Raw genomic sequence first — 27,680 nt, 5'->3', positions numbered from 1 at the left:
TTTGGACATCGTTGAAGCATGGACTCCCGGTGTCCAATTAACAAGTGAGCGAGTGCCACCTTTGAGGTCACCCGGTGATTGGAATGTCTACAATTACACAAAGGATGAAAAAGGGAAAAACTTTAGTGATATACTGGCTACTGTAAATATAACTTTATCTAACACCAGTTCTGTATGGATGTATGGACCTGTAATTGAAGAACCGGCTCCATACAATTATCCAGGAAGGAAGTATTGGCCAAGTACTGTTTTGACCAACGGAACTGGAACTGTAAAGATAACACATGAAGAAAATATAGCATGTTGGGAAGCTAATAAACTAGGATTGTAAAATGGACGATATGTACTATGCAGACTATATATCAAATACAGCAAAAGAATAATATGCAAACACAACTAATGACAGGAAATGAACAAATTTGGAGAACTGTTTTTAACAAAACTATTCCTATATCTAGTTGGATTAAAATTGAAGCTCCTAAAATGGTCTGCAGTGATACAAATTGTTCAGGAATAATTCAAATGTATAATGTTAACGATATACAGGTAATGTGTAGGTATATAGTATTGCCATTGATGTTGGGGCTTCCGGGGAATATATTTTTCTGGATGCCAAAATTCAATGGACCTTATGTTGATAACAATAACAAAACTCATGATTCATCTATCTGTGAAGATACTCTGGAAGGCAAAATTTGTAAAATACACTCAGCAGTTTATGAACCATGTCTGCTACAAAATAGTATAAATGTATGTGAATTTACTATTTTGCCCATATCTTATAAAATGTTAGTAGAAATAGCTCCTCAAGAAGTATGTGCAGTTACAAATGAAGCTATAATTCCTAAAATGACAGTTCCTTTTGTAGGATGTTTGCAAAATGTAACCACCCTCATCTGGGACAATGACACATTTCAACTGAATCCAAATCAACAAACAAGTAGTAATGTTATATGGAAGCCAAAAAGTTTAGAAATACAGGCTTGGTATTTGAATTTAACTAGGCTAAAGCAAATAATTGAGCAATCCGCAGAGGGAAAAGAAATAATTAAGCAATTAAATCAAAGTTTGCAAAATCATATAATCACTACTACGATTATAAGTAATAAAATGGTTAAAATGGGTTCAGTAATAGCAGATGCCACTTCTCATCATTGGTATGATATTTTTCTTGGGTACTCGCCATCTGCTAAGAAAATGTTGGACTGGGTAATCCACCCACTCCTAGTGGTCATGGTAATAGTTATCATATTATCAATATGGAACTGTTATATGGCTTGCAAAGTGTTCTGTAGGAGACCTAAGGTCCTAATGGTCACCTATGGTAATGGCAAATAGTTACATGATATCAAGGACCGTTTGTGATACAAATGAGACAAGAATGTCTGAATGTAAGTGTAGATAGTGATCTCATGTATCTATTGCCATTAACTGAGTAAAACAAGACAAAATGGAAGTGGGGAAGTGCCCTCTGAGTGACCTATTTGTATTACATGAGGAGATGTGGCATAAACAACCATGTACGCACGTGCAGCAGCATTCTTGTAGTATGAAGAAAATATTCTCAGAGCGAATAACAAGATAAGCGCGAGATTTGCACAATAACAACTCGTGATCTGCACAATAATAAGAAAAATGCCAGTACGCATGACCAGACTAGATCCAGTTTTAAGTGTATAAAACGGGACGGCATCTAGGTGGGGGTAGGGACTTTTCCAGACACTTCAAGTGGATGCACTTTGGTCTGTGATGTAAGCCGGAATTTTTTCCTCCCCCTGCCGATGCCGAGGTCCCCCGGTCAGGAGAAGTGATGCTACAATATCCGGTAATGTATTGATGCTTACTATCTCTATGTATATATAGTTGTATAATAAAGATATTGATCATTGCATGTCAGAACTTTTGAACTAATCTTGTGCCAAAGGTCAAAATAAATCTTTTTAATCACAATTAATAAATGTTATAATCTTGTTTTACCGAAAAAGACTTTTGTCTGTGTCTAATTAGTATATTAGTGAGCGCTTCGTAAGTAAGGTGTAAACACCTCTTCATTTATGACTCGGTAAGACAATGTTCCAGCATAGTGGAGGGGATTTTATGAAATCCCGTGTCCACTATGCGTGGAAACACGCATCCGGCTTCCCTGCGACTCCGGACATGCTGCGCGTCTTTTCAGATCGCAGCATGTCCGTTTACCTTGCGGGGACGCTGCGTCCCCGCAAGGCATAACACAGGGCCCTATGCGAGGGGTGCGATGAACCCGGATGTGTACAATGAACACATTCGGCATCATCGCGTCCCAGAAGGGGGCGGGGCTTAGCGCCGAGCGGCTTTGCCGCTCCGACGATACCGCCGGCCATCCTGACCGTGGACACATACCCTTAGAATTTGTATTATGGCAAGAAAAAAGCAGTTAAGAAAAATGAGTGGCCATCATTACTTTAAGAAATTAAGGTCAGTCAGTCCGAAAAATTGGGAAAACTTTGAAAGTGTCCCCAACTGCAGTTGCAAAAACCATCAAGCGCTACAAACTGGATCACATGAGGACCGCCCCAGGAAAGGAAGACTAAGAGTCACCTCTGCTTCTGAGGATAAGTTTATCTGAGTCACCAGCCTCAGAAATCGCAGGTTAACAGCAGCTCAGATTAGAGACCAGGTCAATGCCACACAGAGTTCTAGCAGCAGACACAGCTCTACAACAACAGTTAAGAGGAGACTTGTGCAGCAGGCCTTCATGATAAAATAGCTGCTAGGAAACCACTGCTAAGGACAGGCAACAAGCAGAAGAGACTTGTTTGGGCTAAATAACACAAGGAATAGACATTAGACCAGTGGAAATCTGTGCTTTGGTCTAATAATGAGTCAAAATTTGAGATCTTTGGTTCCAACGACCGTGTCTTTGTGCGACGCAGAAAAGGTTAACGGATGGATTCTACATGCCTGGTCCCCACCGTGAAGCATGGAGGAGGAGGTGTGATGTGTGGGGGTGCTTTGCTGGTGACACTGTTGGGGATTTATTCAAAATTGAAGGCATACTGAACCAGCATGGCTACCACAGTATCTTGCAGCGGCATGCTATTCCATCCGGTTTGCGTTTAGTTGGATCATTATTTATTTTTCAACAGGACAATGACCCCAAACACACCTCCAGGCTGTGTAAGGGCTATTTGACCAAGAAGGAGAGTGATGGGGTGCTATGCCAGATGACCTGGCCTCCACAGTCACCAGACCTGAACCCAATCGAGATTGGGGTGAGCTGGACTGCAGAGTGAAGGCAAAAGGGCCAACAAGTGCTAAGCATCTCTGGGAACAACTTCAAGATTGTTGGAAGACCATTCCTGGTGACTACCTCTTGAAGCTCATCAAGAGAATGCCAAGAGTGTGCAAAGCAGTCATCAATGCAAAAGGTGGCTACTTTGAAGAACCTAGAATATAAGACATATTTTCAGTTGTTTCACACTTTTTTGTTAAGTATATAATTCCACATGTGTTAATTCATAGTTTTGATGCCTTCAGTGTGAATATACAATTTTCATAGTCATGAAAATACAGAAAAATCTTTAAATGACAAGGTGTGTCCAAACTTTTGCTCTGCACTGTATATATTTATTTTTTACGTATCTTTTTTTAACTCCGGAAAAGGAGGGTGATTTGAATTTTTATATATACATTTTAAATCTATATCTATATATAATTGTCTAAGGGGTACTTCTGTCTTTCTGTCGACAACTTCCGTCACGAAAATCCCGCGTCGCTGATTGGTCTTGCCAGCTGCCTGTCATGGCTGCCGCGACCAATCAGCGACGGGCACAGTTCAATTAGTCCCTCCCTACTCCCGTGAAGTCAGTGCCCAGCGCCCGCTCCATAATCCCCTCCAGTCACCGCTCACACAGGGTTAATGCCAGCGGTAACGGGCCGCATTATGCCGCGGTGTAATGCACTCCGTTACCACTGCTATTAACCCTGTGTGTCCCCAACTTTTTACTATTGATGCTGCCTATGCAGCATCAATAGTAAAAAGATGTAATGTTAAAACTAATAAAAAAACAAAAAACCTGCTATTCTCACCTTCTATCGTCCGACGATGCGCTCGCGCCAACCGCCATCTGCCGTTCCCAGAGATGCATTGCGAAATTACCCAGAAGACTTAGCGGTCTCGCATCGCCAGAGCTTCGCTGGATCCCGGCGGGTGAGTATATAACAATTTTTTATTTTAATTATTTTTTTTAACAGGGATATGGTGCCCACACTGCTATATACTATGTGGGCTGTGTTATATACTGCGTGGGCTGTGTGATATACTGCGTGGGCTGTGTTATATACTACGTGCCCTGTGTTATATACTACGTCGCGTGTGTTATATACTGCGTGGGCTGTGTTATATAGTATGTGGGCTGTGTTATATATTGTTTGTGCTGTGTTGTATACTGCGTGGCCACTGTTATATACTGCGTGGCCTGTATTAATGCATCGGGTATTCTACAATATGTGTGTATGTGTTGAGGAGAGCCATAAGATCAAATACTTAATTAACCTCAACACATAAGGTAATTGAGAGAAGCAACCCATAACATGTACAAATACAAAAGAAGATATGCGGCAGCACTCACCAGATGACGTGGTTCAGTCCTTTATTGAAGATAAAAGATTCATTACAGCATGTTCACGGCACGGGGGAGTACGGACATAGAGGAAGTGAGCAGGGATCGACAACAGCTGTTTCGCGCTATTCCAGCGCTTCTACAGGTCCTGTAGAAGCGCTGGAATAGCGCGAAACAGCTGTTGTCGATCCCTGCTCACTTCCTCTATGTCCGTACTCCCCCGTGCCGTGAACATGCTGTAATGAATCTTTTATCTTCAATAAAGGACTGAACCACGTCATCTGGTGAGTGCTGCCGCATATCTTCTTTTGTATTTGTACTGGAATGCCTGTTTTTCATGCGAGCACCTCCAGCTACTGAAGTTGCAACCAGAGAGAAAAAAACACCCACAATTGACTCTGTTTTATACATTGCGCTCAGTTCAGAGGCTGTGCAGCGCCACATTTTTTCTTGACCACTGACAACCCATAACATGTATTGTTTAACCTTACATAAGTTTTCCTCAGACAAAGTGAGACACTAAATATGGCCGCCATCTCCTGTTCCAGAGCCGTGTGCTCTGGTATCCAAGATGAACAATGAAGACACTGAAGATGGCCGCCATTTCCTGTATCAGCATGCCGTGTGCTCTGGTATCCAAGATGACACCCACCCTGATGACCTCATGGATCCACCCACAGCGACGCCCACCCTGATGACCTCACGGACCAACCCACCCTGATGACCTCATGGATCCGCCCATGGACTTGCTCATGCCCAACCCACTAACCAATGAAATACATCCGATCACTCCCATTTTAGAGCTAACCGAGCCCCCTTACAGGAGATATATAAGATGTGTTTTCACTAATAAAACCCCTTCTTGGAGCTGAGCCACACATTGATCAAGGAGAGTTACAGCTGACTGTGTCTGGTGTATTTCTTTAGTGCACATGATCAATATCTATTAGGCCAGGAGTAGGCAACTAGAGAATTGAACATTATATTAATTGTTCGACTCTAATATTTGGCCGCCCAACCTGGGGCCAGCAGAGGAGAGCCCTGAACCCTGAGGACCGGCGAGTGGAACGGCTGGATGCATTGAGTACCCCGAACCTGGAGACTGATCACCTCCTTAACAGAACACGGTAAGTCTGCTGATTTTTATAATCTGTAGTCTTTACCTGTGTCCTTCGGGGTATCCTGTGCAGATTGCCTGACCGTGTCCGGTTTTCTTGGTATCTGTAAGACGGCAGAAAGGGTATCTCCGCTGCTGGTCATTTAATTGCAAGAACCGTCACATATTTTAGTTGCCTGCTGCCTGTTACATGTTGTGAAGAGGGGAGATGACTAGTAGTTAAGAGAAGCAATGTTTTGTTTTTTTCTACAGAGGGAGAGGCAAGTGATAAAACAGGAAAAACAGGTTTTTACAGAAGGGGATGACTGGTAGTTAGGAAAAGCATTGTGTTTGGAACAGGAATAGCAGGTTTCTAGGAAAGAATAAGCAAGTGTTTACAGAAGGAAAAGCATGTGGTAGGACGGGAAAAACAAGTTTGTTTTTAGAGAAGGAAAGCAAGCAAGTAGAAAAAAAAAAATAACAATTTTTGTCTGTGGTATACGGTTGTCTCCTGTGATAAGATTTTCAGTTCTGTACAAGAGAGACTAGGACCTGGAGTGATTGACTCGGCCTAGGGGGGCCCGGTAAAGCTTGGAGTGATTGACTCAGTTCGGGCATAATAAATTGTGTAGCGGCTCATTGAAACTTGGAGCGAATTGGCTCAGTTCGAGCCAATTAAATTTATAGTTTTTCTTTTTTTTTTGCCCTGTGACATCGAGTGAGTTGACTCTGCACGGGGACCGGTAAGTTAGGGAGCAATTTGACAAAGTAGGGAATAATTGGTTTGTAAAGTACGGAGCACGGAAGTCAGACAGGGACCACGTGACAAGAAGCAATAGGAACTGAGTACTGTAGACTCAGTTCCCTTTAGAATCTCAGGTTTGAGTCATCTCCCCCGTCTTATTGTTTGTTTGGTGTTTGTTATCTTGATAGATAGATATATATACTGTATATCTATAGGAAGATGGAGAAATTAATGCAGTTCTGCCGTATGGGCACTAAGCCAAATTCAGATGGCAAGTTAGACTCATGCACATTAGTGGAAATTGTGTGGAATGCCAGAAGGGGGGATGGTTACAGCCCCTGGAGTGGAAGATTGTCTTAGAAAAAAAAAAAAAAAAAAAAGAAAGAAAGAAAAGGTATCCTAGAAGATAATGGATTGTTGTCTATTGCTAGGGCAGGAGAAAGAGTCTCTGAAAGTCTGTATAGAGAAAATTGGGTAGAGGAGGAAAGGAAAAAAAAAAAAAAAAGAGGTAAAGTTTTGACTTATGTGTATTACAAAAATATATCCTGTGAGCGGCCACCACCGTATAATGGTGGCCCAGAGCCATGTGCTAAATGTAATGGCGGCCATTTTGTTGATGGCGAATGTGTTAAATGTAATAGCAGCCAAAATGGTGGCCCAGAGCCATGTGCTAAATGTAATGGCGGCCATTTTGTTGGTGGTAAATATAATTCTGACGGCGGCCATTTTGTTGGTGGTAAATATAATTCTGACGGCGGCCATTTTGTTGGTGGTAAATATAATTCTGACGGCGGCCATTTTGTTGGTGGTAAATATAATTCTGACGGCGGCCATTTTGTTGGTGGTAAATATAATTCTGACGGCGGCCATTTTGTTGGTGGCAAAGGTGTTAATGCTAACGGCGGCCATGTTGTGGATGGCAAATGTAATTCTGATGGCAGCCATGTTGTGGATGGCGAATGTGCTGCTCCTGGTGGTGAACATCTCAGATTAAGGCTACACACCACATCACCAAATCCTTGTTACCCAGTAATGACCACTAACGGCCAATACTATATTCCTTCGGGAAGTGAACAGGCTTTACCCATGTTTCCTATCTCAGTTGTTTCCAATGGGGCACCAACCCTTTCCCCTATCACTCCTGTTGTGAATCCAGCAGTCCTCCCACCTGGATCGTCCCCAGCACCTACCCTTTCTACTGTCACTTCCACTGCCAATTTAGCCGCACACCCACATGAGATGCTCCAAGCAGCGGCCTCTCCTCCCAATGCTTCCACAACAGCACTCTCACGCAGTCTACATAACCCTATACCCAGTACCTCACAGGCTGTCTCGCAGCCAAGCGCACACCTGTATGGGACGGTGGCGACTGTATCAAGGGGGGGCTCAATGTGGGAGGGGGATACCAATAGCACAGGAAGCACAAAGGGGAGGGAATGTTGGCAACCTATTTTTGAAAAAGAACTTCCTGAGGGACCCTTGTTAGTGGTGGGAAAGGGTGACATAACAACAATGGAGACAGACGCTATTGTTAATGCTGCCAATTCTCGGTTAGAGCACAATGGAGGTGTAGCTAGAGCTATAGTGGAAGCAGGAGGGGAGACTATTCAAGCTGACAGTCGAATCATTGAGTCACGTGGTCAGATAGCTGTTGGGGACATAGCGGTGACTAAAGCTGGCAATCTCCTGTGTAGAATGATCATACACACTGTGACCCCTACTTATGACCCTATTCATCCAGATGTTAGTGCTCAACAACTTCATGCAGCAATAACTCGCATTAATGAGGACAGGACTGTTAAAGCTTTTAAGACTGCCTGCGTCACCTGGAGCCCACACCATGATACTGGAGCTGCCCAAATAGAGCCCCTCATTCCAGGACTGTTACCTCCTCCGGCTCCTCATACACAAGTGATTACATCTGTACTCGCGGTGCCATCTCTACTCCCGCCTCAGGTGCCACCACCAACAGTGCCAATGCTCATGTCTGAGGAGCCCACCCTCTACGTCAAGTTTACACCCCAGCAAGCTGCTACTCTGTTGAACCAAGTTCTAGATCCAGAAAAACAGCCGATGCCTTTCTACAGGAGCATGACGAGACATGGGACTCTGGTATTTTGTTCTGCCAAGAACCTAAGACAAGGGCCTCGGATGAGTTGGCTGACCTATCAATGATTATTGTTGCCAAAGGTTTCCAGATGCCTCAAAGCTGATGCAGCCATTGTACGATGACCTCAAGACGTCAGCGTTTCCACTATGTACTAAATCCGTGGAAGCTTTCTACGCTCTTAAACAGGCCATACAGTCTGCACCAGCTCTTTGAATCCCAAATCCTGATATCATCTGAGGACATCCAGTTCTCTTAATGGCTCTACACGACATAATTGCTATTGTTGGAACCTAAACATCTGTTGGTGCAGCATCATATGAGACTCCAATGTTCGCTCTTGGTTCCGGATAATGTCACTCTTGTCCGCTGCAGCATCTTCAAACTGTCCACGCTGCTTCCTCTTTCCAGGGGGGATGTGGATGATGATACTGATGCTCTCGGAGAAGATGCCTCTACACACTCAGAGGATCATGACTGTCTCAAACAAATGCAGGAAGAAGCAGCCTCCAAGAAAAACGTGTCTGAAGACCCACTCCCACATGCTGACCTGACGTTCTTCACTGATAGTTCCAGATTTGCAGATGAAACAGGAAGGTTCCATACGGGATATGCCATGGTTACACATGACCAGGTCATCTCAGCCGGATCCCTACCACCGCACGTCTGCACAAGAAGCGGAACTTAAAGCTTTGATGTTGGCTTGTCAGGAAGCGACGGAGAAGGTGGTCAACATCTACACGGATTCAAGATACGCTTTTGGAGTGGCTCATGACTTCGGCAGTATCTGGGCAGCCAGAGGATACCTAACGTCCAGTGGAACTCATCTAAAACATGCTGCTACCATGCAAGAACTTGTGGTCACTCTGGATCTACCTTCAAAGGTTGCAGTGATCGAGATCAAAGCTCACGGGAGACTGGATTCTCCAGAAGCAAGGGGAAACTAGTTATTTGCTGACAAAACAGCAAAAACCTATGCTGTGGATCCATTTGGGAAAGAGAAAGCAGCGGTGTACGTGACACAAGACACTGAAGAAGGGACTAAAGGCTCTCTTATGCTCTTATGAGGATCATCCATCTACATCAAGACAAGACATCAGATGATGAAAAGAACTCATGGCAGAAAGGAGGAGCTAAAAAAGGATGAAGATGGAGTCTGGAGGATGAACAAAAAGGTCTGTCTACCCCGTAATCTGTACCCTTCAGTGACAGAATGGGCACACGGTATCACCCACAGAGGCAAGAATCGGATGAATGACCTGATTTGGAAGACTTATATGGCACCTGGGATCTCTACTGTCACCCAAAATTATTTCAAGTCCTGCCTTGTGTGTGCAACATGCAATCCAGCACCACCTCAGAATGTTACTCAGAAACATTTGGCTAAACCACTTTATCCCATTCAGAAAATTCAGATTGACCACATTCGAATGCCAAAAGTAGGGAAGTGCGAGTATGTACTGGTAGTGACTGACATGTTTTCAGGATGGCCCGAAGCCTATCCAGTAACAAACATGACAGCCAGAGTGACTGTTCATGAAGTAGGAAGCAGATATGGGGTCCCAGAGGTAATTGAGAGTGACCAAGGACCTGCGTTCACTGCAGCACTGACTAAGGAACTATGGACATTGGTGGGAGCTGATTTGGGTTTACATACTCCATATCACCCACAGAGCAGTGGGAAAGTAGAAAGACTGAATAACGCCTTCAAAAATAAAATACTGAAAGCCAGTTAGGAGGTCAGACTTGGACAGACATTTTGCCCGTTGCCGTTCTACTAAACTCACACCATTCGAGATCCTTTTTGGGGGGGCCTCCAAGGTTGGGTCAATATTTTCCACAACAGCTAGCCTTAGGAAGTGATACTCTTGTAAATTATGTAATTGTTGTTACTAAAGAACTGTCAGTAACACATGTACAAGTTTTATTATCCATTCCAGGTCCAGATTCCAGTGACGGTACCCATGCTTTCCAACCTGGTGACTACATGCTGGTAAAGAAGTTCATCAGAAAAGACATGCCTGGAGTCGAGATTTAAGGGTCCCTACCAAGTGCTCCTGACTACTCCTACTTCGGTCAGGATTGCTGAGCGCCTCCTGGATCCATCTCTCACATTATAAATTTGATAGACAGTTAGGGACAGAGTAGGATCTGACCTGCTTGTCAAAGTCCAGCTACAAAGGGAGGTTTTCCACAAGGGAAAACTTGTCTCAAACTGGTGAAAACTCCAATTTCCCCTCCCGGGCAAGACGGTCAGATCTAGGATGTGTACATCAGGGTTAGTCACACATGTGTATTTTACTGTAAGTAACCATGGAGATGGGAGATTGGAGAGTAATACATCCAGCAGGTAGGGAAGTCCCGAGGACATGGGTAACGCGCTCCGATATACCTCCGCACTATACCCATAATAAGTCACACATTATCTGGTGTCAGTAGCATCCATATTGTCATGAAGCTTCTGATGTCATAATAACACTTAACATAGATGGGTTAGGGAACCACGGTGGGATCAAGATAAAAGAAAAGGTTAATAAAGTATTTAGGGGGGACTGTTGAGGAGAGCCATAAGATCAAATACTTAATTAACCTCAACACATAAGGTAATTGAGAGAAGCAACCCATAACATGTATTGTTTAACCTTACATAAGTTTTCCTCAGACAAAGTGAGACACTAAATATGGCCGCCATCTCCTGTTCCAGAGCCGTGTGCTCTGGTATCCAAGATGAACAATGAAGGCACTGAAGATGGCCGCCATTTCCTGTATCAGCATGCCGTGTGCTCTGGTATCCAAGATGACGCCCACCCTGATGACCTCATGGATCCACCCACAGCGACGCCCACCCTGATGACCTCACGGACCAACCCACTCTGATGACCTCATGGATCCGCCCATGGACTTGCTCATGCCCAACCCACTAACCAATGAAATACATCCGATCACTCCCATTTTAGAGCTAACCGAGCCCCCTTACAGGAGATATATAAGATGTGTTTTCACTAATAAAACCCCTTCTTGGAGCTGAGCCACACATTGATCAAGGAGAGTTACAGCTGACTGTGTCTGGTGTATTTCTTTAGTGCACATGATCAATATCTATTAGGCCAGGAGTAGGCAACTAGAGAATTGAACATTATATTAATTGTTCAACCCTAATATATGTATGTATATAGCAGCCACTTAGTATATAGCACAGGCTACGTAGTATTTGCTATATACTTCATGGCTCCTATATACTATGTGGCCTGTGCTATATACTATGTGGCTGCTATATACATACATACATACATATTCTAGAATACCCGATGCATTAGAATCGGGCCACCATCCAGTATATATATAAATATATATATATATATATATATATATTGTAGCGTGGCTAAAGGTTGTATAGTCGACGGGAGGTATGTATCACAGAGAAGGCTTGTTGCTGTGATGTAACCCGGAGTGTTTTCTTTAATACACATAAAGCAACAAGGAATTGTTTAGTATATTTGGGTCCGGGTTACGGGTAGCTATGAGAGATGGGAGGGTCTGGCTACCCATATACCTCACCCCTGGGTAAGGGGCATAACCATGCCTAGCTATGTTTGTTTCAGGACCTGTGGTGATGTCAGAACCACATGTCTAATCATGTGATGTTACCTCACCAATGGGTGTGGTTTCAGGCTACATAATGGAAATTGTAAACAAAGAACCAACCACCTCGAGCAAGGATACCAATCCCAGAAAAAAGGATAACAGAGCAGGGTATACGTATTAAAATATATAAATCTTTATTAGTAGTAGTGATACATATAAATAAAAAGTGCACATGTTGGATAATATAATTGAAATAAAATCTCCAAAAAATATATATATAATAGCCAATATAGGCATACGGTGTACCAATAAGAAATTTAGCAGTTATATAGTATCTCTATGTATATGTCTCCAGGGAAGGTAAAAAAAATGTGTAAAATCGTGAAATATTAAAAATGATAAAGAAATAACCCGTAATAGGGTTAAAAAGGAGAAAAACCAGTGTAAAATATAAAGTGCCAGATGTGCAAAGTGCAATCGTGCAACATAGGTTGGTGTAAATCACTCACACATATATCAAGTGCATTGCACACAAAAAGAGGTAAAGAGACCGAGATAAAAATGGAGGACATATACCTTATGGTGTCACCGTATCCAACAAAGCGCACCCCGACGCGCGTTTCAGATACACGATCCTTCGTCAGGATCCACCCCCAAAAGGGGGTGGAGTCCAAAAGGGGGCGGCAACCCAAATAAGGGTGGTGGCCCAAAAAGCGGCGGCGGCGAATGCGCTGATAGACTGTTGCCGGGTTCAGTATTCGAACAGCGCATGTTCAGAATATTGTACTGACTTTTCGTCTGACAAGATGACACATAGCTGTTCTGTAGAAGTCAATGGAGTGTGCGTGACTGGACTTCTGGACTCAGGGAGCCTGGTGACGCTGGTGAGCGCCACACTCCCTGTCTATCTGATTCCCGGAAGGAAGATGGAAGTCCACTGCGTTCATGGGGTCGCTAGGGATTATCCGGTGTCCAGGGTAATCATTGAGACGCCCACTATTATTGCCAGCCATGATGTACCTGTAGTCTCAGACTTGCCATTCCCTGTTGTAATAGGCCAGGACTTTGAAAGGTTTTGGGACTTGTGGGAGGAAAGGGGAGTGTCTGATTGCTCAGAATGGAGTCGGAATGACCCTAAGGGAGCCCCACCACAACAGGCGGATGTAGTGATTCCGAGTGGTGTGATGTATGAAAAGGAGATAGCGACACCTAAGGTTGATTGTTCAGAGTTCCGGGTGACTGAAAGAAAGTGTGGGTTTGACACTTGTTTAAATGGGGAATTGCTGTTCCAGGATGACAGAGTGAGAGGGGGTGACTCCTATCCAGACTGTGACTCGAGCGCAAAGGGAAAAGAGTGCAGTAAGGAGGAGCTGAGTAAAAATCACAGATCTTCATCTCGTCGCGGGGGCCGCAGAAAGGCGGGACAGGTTACACCCTCTGAAAAGAGATGATGAGGAAGAGACAGGGTCAGGTGCAGATAACATTATTGTCCTTGATGAGGAGGTCACTTTATCTCTGACAAACCCTAGCACTGAGGTAGTTAGTGACGGGCTGGGGTTAGAACAGACCTGTAGTAGACCCACATCTGCAATGCCCAGAAAGAGTGAAGTGGATCAGTATGATGAAGTACCTGATGCTGAAGAGATGGAGAACTCTGAAGTTACCAAGCGTTCAGAGGTACTTAAGAGTAAACAGACAGAAAGCCCAGGAGAGACCATAGAGGTGGATGCAGAAACAGGTAGAACTCTGAAGAGGCAGAGTGTGAGTGGGCAAGAGCACCCGTCTGAAAGTTTAATTAAAGAACTGGTGGTGCGACATGTGCTAGCCAAAAGAGAGCAGGACCATAACATAGAGCTGCTTAAAGAAACAGTCAAACAAGAAAGGGTCCTGAGGCAAGCAATTGAGCACAAAGTGGGAGACCTAGAGAAGGAGGTCTTTGAACTCAGACGTCAGCTGTCGGTGTGTCAGGCCATGAATAGGGCCATATTGAAAGATATGGACGTGCTCAGAATGGCTCAAGAGAAGCATCAGCACGAGCTTCTCCAGAGAGAGGAGGAGAGTCGCTGCCTGGCAGAGGAGTTGCCAATGCCCATCTTGGCGAAGGCTCAAGCAGAAGAAAAGACTGAGGAAGAGTTTGTGCTAAAAGCGGAACAAGACAGTCACCCGGTCATGGCAGATGTCCGTGAAGATGAGAGTCCGCTTTTCAAGAGCATAATAGAAGTACCCGAAGACATGCGAGAAGCGTGCGCCAGGAAGGGTGTGCATGAGGCATTTAGAAAGGCAGTAGAGGCGTGTAGTGTGCACTGGGCGCCTGAGACTCAGCAATTGGTCATACTGTCGACTAGGAAAGTCAGTGAAGCGGGTGGCTGTCCTGAGGGATATGCACCTACACTGCCTCCGTACAAAACGGAGGATCATTTTGAAGAATGATGAAGCCGTTCGACGTTTGGAGCGTGAAAGGAAAGCTCTTAGTCGGCTGGGCTTAGTGGAAGACACAGTCCAAGTACCCAAAGTTCTGGTGGCAAAAGTCATTGGGAAACTTGGGAGAGTGATGCAGGAGATGGTGGATAAATCCGGTCTGAAGAGACTGAGGATACCGGCTGATGAAGAGGTCCAGGTCATGGGTGAAGATGGGAAGGTTCCATTCCTGGTTGTCGGATCCAGAGAGAGTCTTGGGAATATCCGCATGCTCCTGGAATATCGCATGGCATACCTAAGGGAGGTAGAGCAGCTGAGACTTGAGAGACTGAAAGTTAATAAACAGCTGCCAGAGAGGTGACAAAGTTTGCGTAAGACCGGAAGTCCTCAAGCTGAAGCTAACAGAGGACATAGAGAAAAGTGGATGGATTGCTCTCCAGGCAATAAAGACCATGGGAGAAGGTGGTCTGATGAAACAGGTAGAAGCAGTGATGCCTCAGTTAGCTCAGGGTTAAGTGACCTAAGCAGGAGATCCTGTAGCAGACAAGATGACAAGGGGTCATCGTTATCAAAGGATGTGACGGAAAGGGATGACGAATGCCGACGAAAGGGTTCAATAACAGGCCCTGACTTAGACAGATGGTTTGACTGTCAGGGACGACTGAGAGGGGTCTCTAGTCGGTTTAGGACAAGTGCCAAGCCCCACGGCTTTAGGCAGAGGGGGGAGGTATGTAGCGTGGATAAAGGTTGTATAGTCGACGGGAGGTATGTATCACAGAGAAGGCTTGTTGCTGTGATGTAACCCGGAGTGTTTTCTTTAATACACATAAAGCAATAAGGAATTGTTTAGTATATTTGGGTCCGGGTTACGGGTAGCTATGAGAGATGGGAGGGTCTGGCTACCCATATACCTCACCCCTGGGTAAGGGGCATAACCATGCCTAGCTATGTTTGTTTCAGGACCTGTGGTGATGTCATAACCACATGTCTAATCATGTGATGTTACCTCACCAATGGGTGTGGTTTCAGGCTACATAATGGAGTTGTGTTTGGCACATGGGGGTGAGTTTTAAGGAGTCTGTGTGTGTGGAGGAGAAAGCCTCCACAGTGTGTTAAGGCTTCAGGACTGAGTCTGAAGGACTGGACATTTGTATTTTCCTTTCCTGAGCTAAAGGCTATTTGTTTTCTCCACTTACTATGTGGTTTATGGAGCAATAAACCTGTGAACTTTTAGTGAAACGTGCCTCCAGAGTGTCATCCTCCGCACCTAAGCGAGTACAATCCCTACAATACATATATATATATATATATATATATATATATATATATATATATATGTTATTGCAGCATCCGGAATAGTCCAGTCTCTCAAAATCTAAAAGAAATTTGCCCAATCTGTAAAGTCTATAAAAAACTGAAGTGCCGGGATTGTGAATTTTCAGTTGCCCCAACAGCGTAAAAATACAATAACAAGTGATCAAAATCTCCTGTGTATGTCAATATGCTCTAAGTATGAACACCAGATCCTCAAGCAAAAAAACAAAGCAATTGATGGAACAATAAAAAAAATGAATCTCAGAAAATATGGAACAAAACAATATTTTATTTTTACAATATTCAGATTTTTTTTTTAAGCAACTGAAATAGTAAAATAAAACTACAAGTTTAGAATCAACATACGGTAATTGTAGTAACCTGTAAAATCTTGTTGTCAGCACATTTTCATCATGCAAGTAACTATAAAAATAGAACAAAAAACAAAAACTCAGAATTGCATTCTGTCACCATTACACCGCACTTTGAATTTTTATGACTTTTTCCCTAACTCTATAGAAACTCTATCTGAAAAAAATGAATGTTATCAGTAAAATCTGCAACTCGTCCCGCAAAACACAAGCTCCTATAAGTCTGTGATGATGAAGAAATAAAAAAGTTATGGCGATTTGAAAATGTTTGAGAAAAAAATGAAAATCTGAATACTCTTTAAGTTTCTGTTATCTGAGAATTAAATGATATTATTAAGTTTGATCCATTATCTTTAACTCATTTTTATGTTGGATTATGCATTTTTATATTTTATTTTCTGGACATAATCATGGGGGCAATCATTATCTGAGCTGCTGCTTTTCCATCTAAAAGAATTCAAAGATGGTCTCCGCAGCAGACACATGGATGTGGGAAAGTGTAATCTAGAGAGGACTTGTGGGCATGCTCTGTGACCTGTGCAGAGATCACTGTGCGGGGAGGAGGGAAGCTGTTGTCAGTGATGGATCCTACGTTATCGTCCTCCAACTTTATAACAAACGTGTTATGTTCCATTACATTTTAATCCTTCCTGTGTTGATAATGAATGAGCCTGATGAGAAGCGAGATCTGTGGAAAAAGTATTGTGGGGTTCAGTGACTTCAGGAAACACTGGAAGATTTCAGAAAGCTCCAGTGGTAAATATATTTTATGACATAGAAGATCAGAAAAATGTTTCTCGTAAAATGTAGTTTAAAAACAGGTAATTTTCTGATGCTACTTTCTCTTTAAGTTATAATCTTCACCGAGCTATAGAAAACATGTTGCCCAAATACACGTAACACAGCATGAAGGGGCTCGGAGAAGGTGGCAGTGAAGGTGTGTAAGTGTCTGATGGGGTCACACAGCTCATAAAAGGACAACTGCCCGGCCCCATAATCCAGACATATCCTGACTCTATCACTGGAGATCTTGTCGGTTAACAGAATCACTTTCCTGTCATGTATCACTGAATACTGATCATTATATCTCCTCAAACCCCAGGACTTGTTATTATTTCCAATCAGTGACTGATCTCCCCTCCTGTCTATACTGGGATAACACATCCCCACCCTCCACCACCCTGATCTACTGCCCTCCACATCCCAGTAATGTCGTCCTGAGGTAAATCCTCTCCTGCTCATCACCTGATTATACTGGAATCTCTCTGCTGTTTCTGGACGTTTCTGCTTCACTTTTGCCTCGGTCGCAGTTTTCAGGTCGTCTGATATAAGGACATTATTAGAAGCTGTGGATACATCCAGTAATATGTCTGCAGGACCCTCCACATAGATCCCGCTCTTTATACCTGATATTACGTCACATAATGTGTGTAATGTGTGTGAGATCACAGACACATCCAGGTCATCTATATCATGGGGCTGTTTATCATGTCCCCCTGTGTCCTCATCACCTCCCTCCTCCTCAGGATCACACAAGTCACCGGTGTCTGGTTCCTGTAAGACAGTCAGTGGATCCGTCATGTTACACAGCTCCTCAATGTGTCTCATCTTCCTGGACAGCTCGTCCTTCTTTATTTCCAGCTGATGGATCAGAGCAGACAGTGGCAGTGACTCTTCCATTTCCTGCCTGGAGATCTCACTCAGGACCTTCTTCTCCAGGTCGTCCACCCGTCTCCTGATGTCTGTACACAGGGCAGTGACTCTCTCGGCTTCTCCAGCTGCTTTTCCTTGAGCTTTTCTCCTGCGCTCCTCCAGACTCCGGACTCTTTCCTCAGTCTTCTCTCTCTTTGTGATCAGTTTCTGGAGAACATTTCTCAGTTTTTTCTTTTTCTTCCCTGAGGCCTCATCCAGTGACTCCATTTTATGTCCATTATGTTTTCCAATCAAACAGCAGGACACACAGATACAAGCAGCGTCCTCAGTGCAGTAATATTCCAGGATCTTCTTATGGACAAAACATTTCCTTTTCTCCAGAGAAGTGCTGGGATCAGATAAGACGTGTTCTGGTGATTTGCTGTGAACCCTCAGGTGTTTATCACACAGAGAAGCCTCACAGAGTAGACAGGATCTAACAGCAGGTACCGGAGAGTCCACACAGTAAGTGCAGCAGATCCCGGTGATCTCCTCTTGTTCTTGCTGAGTAATCAGGAAACGTTCTGCGACATTATGGAGATTTATGTTCCTCGTCAGTGTCGGCCGCTCCTGAAACTCTTCTCTGCATTCAGGGCAGGAATAAACTCCAGACCCGTCCTGTGTATCCAGCACACGACCAATACAGACCCGGCAGAAGTTGTGTCCACATCTCAGCGTTACAGGTTCCTTAAATGTAGATAAACAGATGGAGCAGAGCAGCTCATCTCTTAGATCAGCAGACGTCATCTCTGACAGAAGAAGGAAGAAGTGAAACTGAAAGTGTCTCAGTACTTAGCAATGTTGTAGTTACACCCATTCACTTAACTCATTAAAGGGAACCTAGAACCTGCTTATGTTACTCCATTGTGAGAGTATCATGCTGTAGGGGCAAAGACCCTGATTCCAGCAATTTATCACTACCTTTATTGGATCCTGCATTTTTGATTAAAATCTGTTTTTAATCCCTTAAGGGCAGTAGCATAGCTACCAGGGGGCAGAGGGTGCGGGCGCCCCGGTTCCGGTGCTCTGAGGGGGCCCACCCAGAGCTACGCTACTGTAACTGTATCGGCATGCGCAGCATTCTGCGGCAGAGCAGGGAGAATCGATCTCCCTGCTCTGCCGCTATGGGGCCCCTGAGCAGGCGGGGGGGCCCGGTGCTAGCAGTGGGCCCCCCGCCGTCATCAGAAGGTCAGCTGTATCGGCATCTAGCTGATACAGCTGACCGCGGTGATGAGGGAAGGAGCGCTGCGCTGCGCTCCTTCTCCCATCATCCCCCACATCGTCTGACAGTGGGCGTGATGACATCACTGCCTGGCGCCCACTGTCAGGAGATGAGCGGGAGCAGGGAGCGCCGCTGGAACAAGGAGGAAGAGAGGTGAGTATTGTGTTTTTTTATGGGGGTGCTGTATTATATACTGGATCTGCCTATGGGGGGTGTGCTGCCTTTTATATAGGATCTGCCTATGGGGGTGCTGCCTTATATATAGGATCTGCCTATGGGGGGGGTGCTGTCTTATATACTGGATCTGCCTATGGGGGGTGTGCTGCCTTATATATAAGATCTGCCTATGGGGGGTGCTGTCTTATATATAGGATCTGCTTATGGGGGGTGCTGCCTTATATATAGGATCTGCCTATGTGGGGGTGCGGTCTTATATATATGATCTGCCTATGGGGGTGCTGCTTTACATACAGCATCTGCCTATGGGGGTGCTGCCTTATATACAGGATCTGCCTTTGGGGGGTGCTGTCTTATATACAGGATCTGCCTATGGGGGGTGCTATCTTATACTACAGGATCTGCCTATGGGGGGTGCTGCCTTATACTACAGGATCTGCCTGTTATGACCCCAATGGCGAGGGTCTCAGAGGAACGTGGAAGTCTGCAGAATACAAAAATCCAGCTCATAGGGCAGTGGTAACTGGGTTGACCATATATCTACTCCTAACGCCAACACTAGAAGTAGCCGGGGATCATTCCTACGTTGATTCTAGATGACACGCGCCAGCCGGAGAATCTAGCTACCCCTAGTAGAGGAAAACAAAGACCTTTCTTGCCTCCAGAGAAGGGGACCCCAAAGCTGGATAGAAGCCCCCCACAAATAATGACGGTGAGGTAAGAGGAAATGACAAACACAGAAATGAACCAGGTTTAGCACAGAGAGGCCCGCTTACTAATAGCAGAATAAAGAAAGGTAACTTATATGGTCAACAAAAACCCTATCAAAATCCACACTGGAAATTCAAGAACCCCCGAACCGTCTAACGGTCCGGGGGGAGAACACCAGCCCCCTAGAGCTTCCAGCAAAGGTCAGGATATAGATTTGGAACAAGCTGGACAAAAATACAAAACCAAAACAAATAGCAAAAAGCAAAAGGCAGACTTAGCTGATATAACTGGAACCAGGATCAGTAGACAAGAGCACAGCAGACTAGCTCTGATAACTACGTTGCCAGGCATAGAACTGAAGGTCCAGGGAGCTTATATAGCAACACCCCTAACTAACGACCCAGGTGCGGATAAAAGGAATGACAGAAAAACCAGAGTCAAAAAACTAGTAACCACTAGAGGGAGCAAAAAGCAAATTCACAACAGTACCCCCCCCTTAGTGAGGGGTCACCGAACCCTCACCACGACCACCAGGGCGATCAGGATGAGCGGCATGAAAGGCACGAATTAAATCGGCCGCATGAACATCAGAGGCGACCACCCAGGAATTATCCTCCTGACCATAGCCCTTCCACTTGACCAGGTACTGAAGCCTCCGCCTGGAGAGGCGAGAATCCAAGATCTTCTCCACCATGTACTCCAACTCGCCCTCAACCAACACCGGAGCAGGAGGCTCAGCAGAAGGAACTACAGGCACAATGTACCGCCGCAACAAGGACCTATGAAATACATTGTGAATAGCAAACGACACAGGAAGATCCAGACGAAAAGATACAGGATTAAGGATTTCCAATATCTTGTAAGGCCCAATAAAACGAGGTTTAAATTTGGGAGAGGAGACCTTCATAGGAACAAAGTGGGAAGAAAGCCATACCAAATCCCCAACGCGTAGTCGGGGACCCACACCGCGGTGGCGGTTGGCAAAGCGCTGAGCCTTCTCCTGTGACAACTTCAAGTTGTCCACCACATGATTCCAGATCTGCTGCAACCTATCCACCACAGAATCCACCCCAGGACAGTCAGAAGGCTCCACATGACCCGAAGAAAAACGAGGATGGAAACCAGAGTTGCAGAAAAAAGGCGAAACCAAGGTGGCGGAACTAGCCCGATTATTAAGGGCAAACTCAGCCAACGGCAAGAATGTCACCCAATCGTCCTGATCAGCAGAGACAAAACACCTCAAATAAGCCTCCAAAGTCTGATTAGTTCGCTCCGTCTGTCCATTAGTCTGAGGATGGAAAGCAGACGAAAACGACAAATCAATGCCCATCCTACTACAAAAGGATCGCCAGAACCTGGAAACGAACTGGGATCCTCTGTCTGACACAATATTCTCAGGGATGCCGTGCAAACGAACCACGTTCTGGAAAAACACAGGAACCAGATCGGAAGAGGAAGGCAGCTTAGGCAAAGGAACCAAATGGACCATCTTGGAAAAGCGATCACATATCACCCAGATAACGGACATGCCCTGAGATAGCGGAAGATCAGAAATGAAATCCATGGAGATATGTGTCCAAGGTCTCTTCGGGACAGGCAAGGGCAAGAGCAAACCGCTGGCACGAGAACAGCAAGGCTTAGCTCGAGCACAAGTCCCACAGGACTGCACAAATGACCGCACATCCCTTGACAAGGAAGGCCACCAAAAGGACCTGGCCACCAGATCTCTGGTGCCAAAAATTCCCGGGTGACCTGCCAACACCGAGGAATGAACCTCGGAAATGACTCTGCTGGTCCACTTATCCGGGACAAACAGTCTGTCAGGTGGACAAGACTCAGGCCTATCAGCCTGAAATCTCTGCAACACACGTCGCAGATCCGGAGAAATAGCTGACAAGATAACTCCATCTTTAAGAATACCAACAGGATCAGCGACTCCAGGAGCATCAGGCACAAAGCTCCTAGAAAGAGCATCGGCCTTCACATTCTTTGAACCTGGTAAATACGAGACAACAAAATCAAAGCGGGAGAAAAACAATGACCAGCGGGCCTGTCTCGGATTAAGGCGTTTAGCAGACTCGAGATACATCAGATTTTTGTGATCAGTCAAGACCACCACACGATGCTTAGCACCCTCGAGCCAATGACGCCACTCCTCAAATGCCCATTTCATGGCCAACAACTCCCGATTGCCCACATCATAATTTCGTTCGGCAGGCGAAAACTTCCTATAGAAAAAGGCACAAGGTTTCATAACAGAGCAACCAGGGCCTCTCTGCGACAAAACGGCCCCTGCCCCAATCTCCGAAGCATCCACCTCAACCTGAAAGGGAAGTGAGACGTCAGGCTGGCACAAAACAGGCGCCGAAGTAAACCGGCGTTTCAACTCCTGGAAAGCCTCCACGGCAGCAGGAGCCCAGTTAGCTACATCGGAGCCCTTCTTGGTCATATCCGTCAAAGGTTTCACAATGCTAGAAAAATTAGCGATAAAACGACGGTAGAAGTTAGCGAAGCCCAAGAACTTCTGAAGACTCTTAACTGACGAGGGCTGAGTCCAATCAAGAATAGCTCGGACCTTGACTGGGTCCATCTCCACAGCAGAAGGGGAAAAAATGAACCCCAAAAAGGGAACCTTCTGTACACCAAAGAGACACTTTGAGCCCTTGACAAACAAAGAATTTTCACGCAAAATTTTAAAGACCAACCTGACCTGCTCCACATGCGAATCCCAATTATCAGAAAAAACCAAAATATCATCCAGATAAACAATCAAAAATTTATCCAGATACTTCCGGAAAATGTCATGCATAAAGGACTGAAAAACTGAAGGCGCATTGGAGAGCCCAAAAGGCATCACCAAGTACTCAAAATGACCTTCGGGCGTATTGAATGCGGTTTTCCATTCATCACCTTGCTTAATGCGCACAAGGTTGTACGCACCACGAAGGTCTATCTTGGTGAACCACTTGGCACCCTTAATCCGGGCAAACAAGTCAGACAACAGCGGTAAAGGATACTGAAACTTGACAGTGATCTTATTTAAAAGCCGATAATCAATACAAGGTCTCAAAGATCCGTCCTTTTTTGCCACAAAAAAGAATCCCGCACCAAGAGGGGAAGAAGACGGACGAATATGTCCTTTCTCCAGAGACTCCTTGATATATGAACGCATAGCGGTATGTTCAGGTACCGACAGATTAAACAGTCTTCCCTTAGGAAATTTACTGCCTGGGATCAAATCTATAGCACAGTCACAGTCCCTATGAGGAGGCAGTGCACTGGACTCAGACTCACTGAAGACATCCTGATAATCAGACAAATACTCCGGAACTTCCGAAGGCGTAGAGGAAGCAATAGACACAGGCAGGGAATCCCCATGAATACCACGACAGCCCCAACTTGAGACTGACATAGCCTTCCAGTCCAGGACTGGATTATGGGTCTGTAACCATGGCAGCCCTAATACAACCAAATCATGCATTTTATGTAAAACCAGGAAACGTATCACCTCGCGGTGTTCAGGAGTCATGCACATGGTAACCTGTGTCCAATACTGCGGTTTATTTGCTGCCAATGGTGTAGCATCAATACCCCTAAGAGGAATAGGATTTTCTAATGGTTCAAGAGTAAAACCACAGCGCTTAGCAAATGAGAGATCCATGAGACTCAGGGCAGCACCTGAATCTACAAACGCCATGACAGGATAAGATGACAGTGAGCAAATCAAAGTTACAGACAGAATAAATTTAGGTTGCAAATTACCAACGGTGACAGGACTAACAACCTTAGCTATACGTTTAGAGCATGCTGAGATAACATGTGTAGAATCACCACAGTAGTAGCACAAGCCATTCCGGCGTCTATGAATTTTCCGCTCATTTCTAGTCAGGATTCTATCACATTGCATTAAATCAGGTGTCTGTTCAGACAACACCATGAGGGAATTTGCGGTTTTTCTATCACATTGCACCGAATTAGGTGTCTGTTCAGACAACACCATGAGGGAATTTGCGGTTTTGCGCTCCCGCAACCGCCGGTCAATTTGAATAGCCAGTGCCATAGTATCATTCAGACCTGTGGGAATGGGAAAACCCACCATAACATTCTTAATGGCTTCAGAAAGGCCATTTCTAAAATTAGCGGCCAGTGCACACTCGTTCCAATGTGTCAGCACGGACCATTTCCGAAATTTTTGGCAATACACTTCAGCCTCGTCCTGCCCCTGAGACATAGCCAGCAAGGCCTTTTCTGCCTGAATCTCAAGATTGGGTTCCTCATAAAGTAAACCGAGCGCCAGAAAAAAACGCATCAAGATCAGCCAATGCCGGATCTCCTGGCGCCAGCGAAAAAGCCCAATCCTGAGGGTCGCCCCGTAAGAACGAAATAACAATTTTTACTTGCTGAGCAGAATCTCCAGATGAACAGGGTCTCAGGGACAAAAACAATTTACAATTATTCACGAAATTCCTAAACTTAAACCTGTCTCCGGAAAACAGTTCAGGAATCGGTATTTTAGGTTCTGACCTAGGATTTCTGATAACATAATCTTGTATGCCCTGCACACGAGTAGCCAGCTGGTCCACACTTGTAATCAAGGTCTGGACATTCATGTCTGCAGCAAGCATAGCCACTCTGAGGTAAAGGGGAAAAAGGAAAAAAAAAAAAAACTCAGAATCTTCTTTCTTATAATCCCTCTTCTGCAATGCATTAAACATTTAATACTGGCCTGGCAAACTGTTATGACCCCAATGGCGAGGGTCTCAGAGGAACGTGGAAGTCTGCAGAATACAAAAATCCAGCTCATAGGGCAGTGGTAACTGGGTTGACCATATATCTACTCCTAACGCCAACACTAGAAGTAGCCGGGGATCATTCCTACGTTGATTCTAGATGACACGCGCCAGCCGGAGAATCTAGCTACCCCTAGTAGAGGAAAACAAAGACCTTTCTTGCCTCCAGAGAAGGGGACCCCAAAGCTGGATAGAAGCCCCCCACAAATAATGACGGTGAGGTAAGAGGAAATGACAAACACAGAAATGAACCAGGTTTAGCACAGAGAGGCCCGCTTACTAATAGCAGAATAAAGAAAGGTAACTTATATGGTCAACAAAAACCCTATCAAAATCCACACTGGAAATTCAAGAACCCCCGAACCGTCTAACGGTCCGGGGGGAGAACACCAGCCCCCTAGAGCTTCCAGCAAAGGTCAGGATATAGATTTGGAACAAGCTGGACAAAAATACAAAACCAAAACAAATAGCAAAAAGCAAAAGGCAGACTTAGCTGATATAACTGGAACCAGGATCAGTAGACAAGAGCACAGCAGACTAGCTCTGATATCTACGTTGCCAGGCATAGAACTGAAGGTCCAGGGAGCTTATATAGCAACACCCCTAACTAACGACCCAGGTGCGGATAAAAGGAATGACAGAAAAACCAGAGTCAAAAAACTAGTAACCACTAGAGGGAGCAAAAAGCAAATTCACAACATCTGCCTATCCAATGGGGGGTGCTGTCTTATACTACAGGATCTGTCTATGGGGGGGGGTGCTGCTTTATACTACAAAATCTGCCTATGGGGGTGATGTCTTATACTACAGGGTCTGCCTATGGGGTGCTGCCTTATACTACAAAATCTGCCTATGGGGGTGATGTCTTATACTACAGGGTCTGCCTATGGGGTGCTGCCTTATACTACAGGGTCTGCCTATGGGGGTGCTGCCTTGTTTTATATTGATGACTATCTGGCACATTATACTATATGGAAGTTATCTAGTGGGCCATCATACAGTGTGGAGATTACAGTGAAGGGGTCATTATACAGTGTTGGAGACATCAAACAGTTTGGAGGCTACTAAGGGGGTCAGTATACTGTGTGGATGGTACTATACAGTGAGGGGGCATTATACTGTGTATAGGGGAAATATACAGGGGGAGACTCGGGACATTATTAAATGTAAAGTGGGCACTTATTGTTATAGGGGAACTCAGGTTATTGTGACTATCAAAGGGGCACACAGGGCAATATTACTTTCTAGGGGGCACAATGTGGGCATTGTTTTCTAGGGCACTTGCACCCGGCATTACTATATTATTAGAATTTAGAGGGTACAGAGAACCACGCAGCAGGTGCAGTAATAGGGTCACAAACAGCAGCAGAGGCTCAGTATTGGGGTATCAGGGGCAGTAATAGGGTCACATACGGCAGCAGCGGCTCAATATTGGGGTATCAGGGGCAGTAATAGGGTCACATACAGCAGCAGCGGCTCAATATTGGGGTATCAGGGGCAGTAATAGGGTCACATACGGCAGCAGCGGCTCAGTATTGGGATATCAGGTGCAGTAATAGGGACACATACGGCAGCAGCGGCTCAGTATTGGGGTATCAGGGGCAGTAATAGGGACACATACGGCAGCAGCGGCTCAGTATTGGGTATCAGGGGCAGTAATAGGGACACATACGGCAGCAGCAGCTCAGTATTGGGGTATCAGGGGCAGTAATAGGGACACATACGGCAGCAGCGGCTTAGTATTGGGGTATCAGGGGCAGTAATAGGGACACATATGGCAGCAGCGGCTCAGTATTGGGGTATCAGGGGCAGTAATAGGGACACATACGGCAGCAGCGGCTCAGTATTGAGGTATCAGGGGCAGTAATAGAGACATAAGGCAGCAGCGGCTCAGTATTGGGGTATCAGGGGCAGTAATAGGGTCACATATGGCAGCAGCGGCTCAGTATTGGGGTCTCAGGGGCAGTAATAGGGACACATATGGCAGCAGCGATCCAGTATTTGGGGTATCAGCAGGATGAGGAGTTTGTGCAGGTTGGGAATAGATGGTGATGGGGCTGGAATGTGAGAAGTGAAATGTGTCTTTGTTATATTCTCTGTAGACGAGTTGTAGCTGGAAGAAGTTGTCGTGTCGGTCTGGGCCAGATGGAAAAGACGGGATAAGTGAACGATTCCATCAAAGAGAACGTCAGCAGTAAGAGATAATCTGTAACTGTGCTGTAATCTCTTATATGTTCTGTAGGACTGGTATCTACCACTGACCATATGGCGGTAATATCCATGTTGGTCTTTATATAGAGATTATTTTCAGTAATAGAGCGGTCAACTGCTGAGGTTCTCCTCCGCTATTAGGCCGGGGTCACACATGCGAGTTTTACGGACGTAAGAGCGCAGAAACTACGTCCGTAAAACTCACATTACATACGGCACAATTATTCTCAATGGGGCTGCTCCTATCAGCCGTATATTACGGTTCAGTATTATACGGCTTTCTACGGCCGTACAAAATCGCAGCATGCTGCGTTTGTCAGCGTATTGTGCAAAAAAATCGCCAATGAAAGTCTATGGGGGCGAGAAAAATACGGATTCCACACGGACCATGCGTGTGCATGGCGAGAAATACGCAGCGGTGTTAGTGAAAAGTCGGTAATTCAATTGCCGGCTTTTCATTTCTCCTGCCTAAACCCGACAGGATATGAGACATGGTTAACATACAGTAAACCATCTCATATCCCCTTTTTTTTGCATATTCCACACTACTAATGTTAGTAGTGTGTATGTGCAAAATTTCAGCGCTGTAGCTGCTAAAATAAAGGGTTAAATGGCGGAAAAAATTGGCGTGGGCTCCCGC

At 45.1% G+C, this 27,680-nt stretch overlaps 1 protein-coding gene across 1 annotated transcript; it reads right to left on the bottom strand.

Moving 5' to 3' along the window:
- Positions 1–16,129: 16,129 nt before the first annotated feature.
- Positions 16,130–18,679, bottom strand: LOC143776878 (E3 ubiquitin/ISG15 ligase TRIM25-like). Its single transcript, XM_077266696.1, has one exon. The coding sequence runs from the start codon at positions 18,674–18,676 to the stop codon at positions 17,084–17,086; it is 1,593 nt and encodes a 530-aa protein (XP_077122811.1). The 5' UTR covers positions 18,677–18,679; the 3' UTR covers positions 16,130–17,083.
- Positions 18,680–27,680: the final 9,001 nt, after the last annotated feature.

Source organism: Ranitomeya variabilis, chromosome 5 (genome assembly GCF_051348905.1).
Source record: "Ranitomeya variabilis isolate aRanVar5 chromosome 5, aRanVar5.hap1, whole genome shotgun sequence".
NCBI lineage: Eukaryota > Metazoa > Chordata > Amphibia > Anura > Dendrobatidae > Ranitomeya > Ranitomeya variabilis.
The sequence above is the reverse complement of the archived record's forward strand: the minus strand, read 5'-3'. Positions and strand labels throughout refer to the sequence as shown.

Coding starts and splice junctions, on each gene's coding strand:
- LOC143776878 (XM_077266696.1), bottom strand. CDS start 18,676: ATGACGTCTGCTGATCTAAGAGATGAGCTGCTCTGCTCCATCTGTTTA.